General features: G+C 36.7%; 1 protein-coding gene across 2 annotated transcripts in view; it reads left to right on the top strand.

Moving 5' to 3' along the window:
• Nucleotides 1–8,708, top strand: part of LOC125682085 (transient receptor potential-gamma protein-like) — a 201,279-nt gene that overhangs the window by 106,984 nt on the left and 85,587 nt on the right. For both annotated transcript variants that reach the window (XR_008800026.1, XM_048922484.2), the window contains exon 4: nucleotides 429–968. Coding sequence is in view for 1 of the 2 variants with exons in the window: in XM_048922484.2 (XP_048778441.1) it covers nucleotides 429–968 (540 nt within the window). In the remaining variant the exon portion in view is untranslated. The remainder of the gene's footprint in view (nucleotides 1–428; nucleotides 969–8,708) is intronic.

Below are 8,708 nucleotides of genomic sequence, written 5' to 3'. Positions count from 1 at the left end.
GTTATGTAAATAAAGACTTGAGTCTTTTTATGTATACTAACAAACAAGTGAAATATTGATTTTGCAATATAAAGCATCTTAATTTTGCATATATAGTCACAAATTTTAACTTTTAGATGACACATTTACCCCAAAAATGCTTGAAATGTGAAAGATATAATAAACTTAGATCGATATCCGCATTTCTTTTGAAAATTTCGTAAACAATAACATACCGCCATCTTTGTTTACAAAACAAATAATAAACTCTCTAAAATGAGCTTCTGTGATAATGTATAAGTATAACCTTAATTTTTATGTGAGTCTTTTAAACACATTAGACAGTAGTAGATTTTGATCATTAAAAGTGAAAAAGAAAATTTTGGGGAAAATCGTGAATCAGTCCCTTTAAGTCATGCTAAAAAGTTCAATTCAATGTTCTTTTTCAGTCACTTCACCAAAGTGTTCCGTCCAGTTCTTTCACTCCAGATATCACCCCAATAATCCTGGCAGCTCACCGTGACAATTATGAAATCATCAAATTATTACTGGATCGAGGCTACCGAATTCCAAAACCCCACAATATCAAGTGTTATTGTAAGTCATGCTTGTATGGAAGTACTGATGACAGTCTACGTCATAGTCGGTCACGTATCAATGCTTACCGAGCACTTGCAAGTCCCTCCTTGATAGCTTTATCAAGTAAAGACCCCATTTTGACTTCATTTGAATTGAGTTGGGAACTTCGAAGACTTAGCAAGCTAGAAAATGAGTTTAAGGTGGATTATGAAAAGTTAGCCAGAAAGTGCCAAGAATTCGCAGTGGATTTGCTGGAACAGATCCGTGGATCCAAGGAGTTGGAAGTGATTTTAAACCATGATACAACTAATCCAGCCAATGATGAAGGAGGTCTAGAGGTTGAACCTCAGCCTAGTGACAAGTTGAAGCTCAGTCGATTAAAACTGGCCATCAAGTTCAAACAGAAAAAGGTATGAATTAAATCATTTCACAAAGCTACTGTATATTAAAGTGGTTAATTTAATGAGATGCAAAATCAGTGAATTTTTAAAAAAAATGAGATATTTATATTCAGCAAAATCATATGTATTAGCAAGTCTTAAAAAAATATTACGAATACAACATAAAGGGTTTAAAATTTTCAAAATTAAGTTGATAACACAAACATTGATTTTCTAATGGTGTTGGATATTGTAATAAAAACATAAACCATGCTGTTTGCTGGATTCACCCCTGCAAAATGATCAAGAGTGATTCATGAACTATGAAGAATAATTCATGAATAATATTTTTGAATCGGCTCATGAATAATTCATGAAGATGACATGAACTTAAATAGGACAGCTTGAAGTCAAAAATAGTTTATGAAACAAAAAAATTGAACAAAACTCTTTCATGAAGAATCATGAATGTTCATGAATAAATCAAATGTTTAAAAATAACACTGAGTGAATGATCAGAGAATTATTTCACTTCATAATAAAAGTCCATAAATATTCTTCATTATTCATGAACTATAGATGTTTTGCACACTCTAACGTCATGCTAGGTCAAAAGGTCATAGGGGAAAAAATCTTACATCCGGGTCCTTTGTCAATGTGAAACAGCGAACGACGACGGTTCAGCTCACCAACATTTTACTGGTGAGACATAGTTTGTTTAAGCATGTAAGATGATAAAAATATAACATTCGTAAAAAATACACTTTAAAGTTACCACTAAGAGTTGCAGATTAGAATATTTCATTCACATTTGTTTAATTTGAGCTGGTGAGGTATAGGTTGTTTATGTCTGCTCACGCTCGCTACTTTCACTTGCAATGTTTTCTATCGAATTAAATAGCTCTCTAAAATTAACCCGGTGAAGTAGTACACTGCATAGAGAAGTGATAATAGTTCAATAATTTTATTGACAATGTGTCTTTTTTGTTTTAAAATGACATAGTCGTTTGATTTTTAAGATTTATCGGCTTACCCCCCCCCCCCCCTCTTTTCTCTCTCTCTCTTCTGTGGTATGCAGTACTGGGTAGTACTTAAGTTTGAATCTATGAATTAAGTCACCCCTCACACAATTAAGGATTTTGAAGTTTGGATCGAAGTAAGTTTTAGGAGTTTTGTTTTTTAAGTGTCCATCAGCAAGACGGTCGCGCTTATTATAATTAGAGCTCCTATCCGCACAATATTCTTTTCCCAATTATAAATTTCTTCTACTTGCCCATGATACAGAGTTAGAGATATATTTAATTTGTATGATTTTAAATCTTACAAGCTTCTGACAATTTAAAAAAAATCAAACGAGATGCATGTCTACACAATTATTTAATTTATCTCTAACTTTGACAAATGACCAGTTCAAAGTTCACTTCTCTATGCAATAACATATGTTAAATAAGGCCTATATATATTAAAGCTAGACACTTTATTGCAAATAATAAGGATACTAATTATAAACCAGGCAATTTAGGTGGTGGGTCACCATCCAATACCCAACTGTTAGTCAATCCATTTTCAGCAGTCTGATTTACACCACCGCCTTCTCTTTACGAGTGTAAAGAGAAAGGGGTGTATAAGACGAGTGTAAGGAAAAGGGGGGGGGAATGGATGATTCTAAGAAAGGAGGGTTTGTATTATTGTAAGGAGATGGGGGTGTATTTGACGAGTGTAAGGAGAGAAGGGGTTGGAAAAGCCCTGAATTATTCCTGACTTTCCCTAACTATGTAGGCTACAAGTGTTTTTCAAAATTTGTCGTCGGTCGTCGTGCGTATAATCTCACCCCCTTTTTTGTAAAATTTTCTTTTAAAAAATATTATCTGCATAGATCGTAGTAGTTGTCAATATTTATATTTTATCAGTCATTCATGAATTATTATGAACAAATCATAAAAGTTCTTATAGTCATGAATATCATCTCGCAGGGGTTGAATTGAATTCATAAAAATAAGTTTATGAATATTCAAGAACAAATCACTGCAAGTTGATCAAGAATAATACATGAACTATGAAGAATAATTCATGAATTACATGTATATTCTTGAATCAGCTCATGAATAATTTATGAAGATGACATGAACTTAAAATTGGACATCTTGAAGTCATAAAAAAATACATGTAAGTTCATGAATATTCAAGAACAAATGGTAGTGCATGAAGAATATCAAACAAACATTAAATCGATGTTCCTGAACTTCAATGATTGTTCTTGAAAATAAAAAATCAGGAATAACAGATTTTTATACGCCCATCATTAGACAAGTAGTATTATGTTATGGTGCTGTCTGTCCGGCTGGCTGGCCGCCCGTCCCATGACATGTTTTCCAAACTTTTTTCCGTAACGGATGCATGTATACAACTTTGAAATTGGTCACAATATCTCCCTCAAGAATTGTAAGAGTGAGTTTGCATTTCAGCTGGATTGGTCCATCCTTGACCTACTTTAGGGCTATAAGTAGGTCAAACAGTTTTCCGGACTTTTTTTCGTTACAGATACAGATATTGCCCTGAAATTTACACATAAGCTTCCTTTCAGAGGAATACAAGTTCAGTTTGCATTTCAGCTGGATTGGTCTGTCCGTCCGTGACCTGCATGAGGACTAAAAGTAGGTCAAACAGTTTTCCGGGCCTCTTTTCATTATGGATACAGATATTGCCCTGAAATCTAGTCAAAGGCTTCCTCTTGGAGGAATACAAGTTCAGTTTGCATTTCAGCTGGATTGGTCCATCCATGACCTACTTTTCAGCTAAAAATAGGTCAACCAGTTTTCCAGGCTTTTTTCATTATGGATACAAATATTGCCCTGATATTTAATGATAGGCTTCCTCTTGGAGGAATACAAGTTCAGTTTGCATTTCAGCTGGATTGGTCCATCCTTGACCTACTTTTTGGAAAAAATAGGTCAAACAGTTTTCCGGGCCTCTTTTCATTATGGATACAGATATTGCCCTGATATTTAGTCAAAGGCTTCCTCTCAGAGGAATACAAGTTCAGTTAACATTTTAGCTGGATTGGTCCATCCTTGACTTACCTTTGGACTAAACATACATCAGACAGTTTTCCAGGCTTTTTTTTTTATTACGGATACAGATATTGCCCTGATATTTAGTCAAAGGCTTCCTCTCGGAGGAAGACAAGTGCAGTTAACATTTCAGCTGGATTGGCGCACAGTGACCTCCAGTACTTTAGGGGTAGAAGTAGTTTAAACAGTTTTCCAGATGATTTTTTTTTTTATGAAAGCTTCCTGATATAGTTTCTTCAAATCATGACCCCAGGGATAGGATGGTGCCACAATAGGGAATCAAAGTTTTACATGTTGATACATGCCAGTAATTGACACTAACTTTTTCACCATAGTCAATCCAAAGGACTAGTAGGACTAGTAGATTCTGTAATTATTTAAAATAAAAAAGTGAACTAAAAATGTGTACCTTTTGTCACAATGAGGAGGAAACAATAGAACATAATATGCTATGGGAATGTAATTGTGTTCAATCATTTGTAGATGATTTTGAAGTTTATTGATTGATTGATTGGTGTTTTCCGCCACACTCAACAATTTTTCAGTTATATGGTGGCGCCCAGTTTTTATTGGTGGAAGAGAGAACCCAGATACAATATACCTGGGAAGAGACCACCGACTTTCCGAAAGTAAACTGGGAAACTTTCTCGCTTACCAGCGCGAGTGGGATTCGAACCTGCGCCGACAGAGGTGAGAGGCCATGTGATTTTGAGTGTGATGCTCTAACCACTTGGCCATGGAGGCCCCCTTTTGAAGTTTATTTAGAACAGAGAACAATTTGTCAACTAGTCTTTACAAATTAAGGTCTTTTATAATAGGCATCCTTGAGAAAAACAAGGGTATACAAAATATTCTCATCCTTTGGTTAAAGTATTATATTTATAAAGCAAGGTGTACAGAGAAAAATTTGAGTGTGCATTTTGCAATATCATTTTTAAAGTTATTCTTTGAAAGACCAAAATTTATTTCTTATAAATATGGTGATACTGAAAAATTTGATACCCTTTGGAGCATATATGGAACCAAATTTTTTCATAGCTCTCTCTCTCTCCCTGAAATAACTAAACACTTCTGTATTTCTATATTATTATACCCCCCACAACAAGTTGTGGGGGGGGGGGGGGGGGGGGTATACTGGAATCGGGTTGTCCGTCTGTCCGTCCGTCCGTCCGTCTGTAGACGCAATGGTTTCCGGGCTCTAAAGCATTATCCTTTCCACCTACTGTCACCATATCAAATATATGGACTACCCATGGGATGAAGATGTTCCCTATCGATTTTGGGGTCCAAAGGTCAAGCGCACTGGACATCGAAGTAGCAATATGGTTTCCAGGCTCTAAAGCATTATCCTTTCCACCTACAGTCACCATATCATACATATGGACTACCCATGGGATGAAGATGTTGCCTATGGATTTTGGGGTGAAAAGGTCAAAGGTCAAGTGCACTGGACATCGAAGTAGCAATATGGTTTCCGGGCTCTAAAGCATTATCCTTTCCACCTACAGTCACCATATCATACATATGGACTACCCATGGGATGAAGATGTTCCCTATCGATTTTGGGGTCAAAAGGTCAAAGGTCACGCGCACTGGACATCGAAGTAGCAATATGGTTCGGTTTGTCATGCCATTTGTTTTTTACACTCAGAAAAGAGGTAGTTTAGACCTATTACCAACACCCTTTGGGAGATTGGGGTAAGCGGGGGGTATTCTTAGTGAGCATTGCTCACAGTACCTCTTGTTATGAAGATATACCATGAAATATTTACAGAATGTTTGTTGAAAAATAGTAAAAAAAAAAAAAAACCCACCAAAAAACAGAAAAACTAGTTCTGTTAGGTAGGTAAGTATGGGTGCCAGAGGCAATCGGCCGAGTCGCCAAGCGACCGTGGGGGGGACTTTCCCTTATATGGTGGTAGGAGTCCGGGTAACCTAATGAAGAAATTTATCTAGTCTAGAAGCAAAATCCTGCATTGCTGTTGCAAAATTACATTCTAATAAATTCATTTTAGCCTCTGATTTTATGATCTATATTTTTCTAAGGGCAGAATTGACATTGTTGCATATCAGATTAGACATTAGTCCATTCCATTAAGATTTTTACAGATATTCAGATAGTCTGGGGCAAAATTTACTAGCCTCAGGCTACCGGACTAGTGTCAAGTGTTGAACCCTGCATGTATAAAGGAAAAATCTTTAAAAATGTTCTCAAGAACCACTGGGTTAGAAAAGTAAAGCTAAAATTTACATGAAAGTTTTCTGACAGAGTACATTCAAGTTTGTTCACCCCCATGGGTAGGATGGAGCCAATAGGGGATCAAAATTTTATATAGGAATAAATAGGGAAACTTCTTCAAAAAATCTTTGTCTCCACAACAGCAAGGCCATGGTTAGTCAAGTTGGTATACAAATATCTTCATGTACATGTGTCCTGTGGGGATCCGGATTAGAATAGGTCTGCAGTACCCCTTGCTTGTCGTAGGAGGTCACTAAATGGGGCGGTCCTATGGATGAGACTGCAGAAACCGAGGCCTTGTGTCTCAGCAGGTGTGGCACGATAAAATCCCTCCCTGCTCAAAAGCTGTAAGCGCCGAGCATAGGCCTAAATTTTGCAGCCCTTCACCGGCAATGGTGACGTCTACATATGAGTGAAATATTTTCGAGCAGGACGTTAAACAATTGTAGCGGACAGTATAAGAGGGAACTTTTGTCATCGGGAACGGATGCCATATTGTTGAAGAAGTGCCAAATATAAAGAGAGAACTCAGGCTAATGGTACCTTCACATTCACAGATTTTTCCTACGGATCCTTACGTATTCCACAAATCCGTAAAAGTACATGGATTGTTACGATTTAGACACGGATACAGACGAGTGTTTTAGGAATGCTTGCGATTGACTACAATCCGTAAGGACTTGTAAGAAAAATCCGTGAGTGTGAAGGTGGTATTAATCGTAAAGTTTAAGTATGTACTCGTAAAGTAATCGTGTCTATACATAAAGCGCTCGTAATGTCTCTGAACAATCCGTAAAGCAATTGTATCTTTGCGTCTCTCTCGAGAGAATTTTTCACTATATGGAAATGTCACCAAGATCGGTGAAGGGCTTAAAATTTAGACATTTACTTAGCCGTTGAGCAGTGAGGGTTCTTTAGCGTGCCACACCTACTGTGAAACGGGGCATCATTTTTAAGGTCATCTACGAGGACCCGTGACATTCACACTTGATACCAATCGAGTGTCTGGCAGTGGAACTGTCACTACCTGTTTTAACAACTTAGGTCTGTCGTGGCCGGGATTCGAACCCCAGCCTTTCGCATGCCGAGCAAAAGCTCTAACCTCTAGACCACTGCGGTGGTCATTTAAAGTAGGGCTTTCATGATTTTCATAAAGATTTTGTATGGTAGGGCCTTACATTTTATTCATGATCTTTGACTTAATTGTTGTCTTAACCTTGAAGTTTTAACCAAAATTCAAAACTTTAACTTTATTCATAATTTTTGTATAGTGAGGATAGGGCTCTCATATTTCATATGCATTCGTCGTGACAATACCAAAATTTCTAACCTTGTGACCTTGACCTTGGAGTTTTACCTACTTTTAAAATACCTAACACATTCAATTTCTCCTGAACTCAATTTAAGGTAGGGTTTTCATATATTGTATATAGAATTCTTATGGCAAGACTTTTCATTTCAAACCATGATCTATTACCTTGACTTTTCCAGAACAGCGAGGTAATGTTACAGTTAGTCATATGGGTATTATCAGGCATTCCCATGTTGTGTGAATTTCAAGGTTGGTTATGTCACGACTCTGGATCAGGAATTGCAGCGCATACTGCATTGCAGCATATGCTGCTTTAGTGCTGCAAGCACATACTGCATTGCAGCATATGCTGCTTTGGTGCTGAAAGTACACTTTATTTGCACTGCAGATATGAAGTACAAATACAGCACAGTATGGGATAGTGTATTGCCAGGCAGCATATGCTGATTTTGTACTGCATCTGTACAGAAAGTGCACTGCAAAATGTTTACTTTGTTTGGCCAGGAAACTGTGCTGATTATGTGCTGCAATATGACTAACCTTATACTGCAAAATCTTAAACAGATTCTTACAGGGCTGCATTTGTGCTGCATTTTCTTACTCATTGTGATGTTGGCACTAAAAGCTGACCAATGTGTGCTGCTTTTGTGCTGGTTTTTGTTTTTCAAAATTATGCATTAATATATATACAGTGAAACTTCTCCAAACCGGCCGGCTGTCGGACCGGAAAAAAACGGCCGGTCTAGAGGGATGGCCGGTATACCGAAAATTTAGCAATTATAGACGTTTTATCTCAATATTCACAAAGTAGGTACTGTTCACTTTGATCTGGTGATCTATGATCAATTATCGGTGGAGATTAAATTAGTCCGCTTGTACCTAAAGGTAATTATGAATTACAAGAAATATTCTCGCTGAAATCATCAAATTTCAAACTGAAAATCTATAACAGGATACATAAAGAAAACACAGAGGCCTATTATTGGAATTCCTCTTACCTATAAAAACTCTGTTTACATTCATCGCTTATGTCATTAACAATTTTATTTTGACGTTTTTTAAAAAGTACAGTAGTAAATATGAAATTGTAATTTGAATATTTCTTTGAAATTTTAAGTGTATGGAAACCAAGAATTTTTTTAAAATCT

The sequence above is a fragment of the Ostrea edulis genome, chromosome 2, assembly GCF_947568905.1.
Source record: "Ostrea edulis chromosome 2, xbOstEdul1.1, whole genome shotgun sequence".
NCBI lineage: Eukaryota > Metazoa > Mollusca > Bivalvia > Ostreida > Ostreidae > Ostrea > Ostrea edulis.
This window is presented reverse-complemented; position numbering and strand designations above follow the sequence as displayed.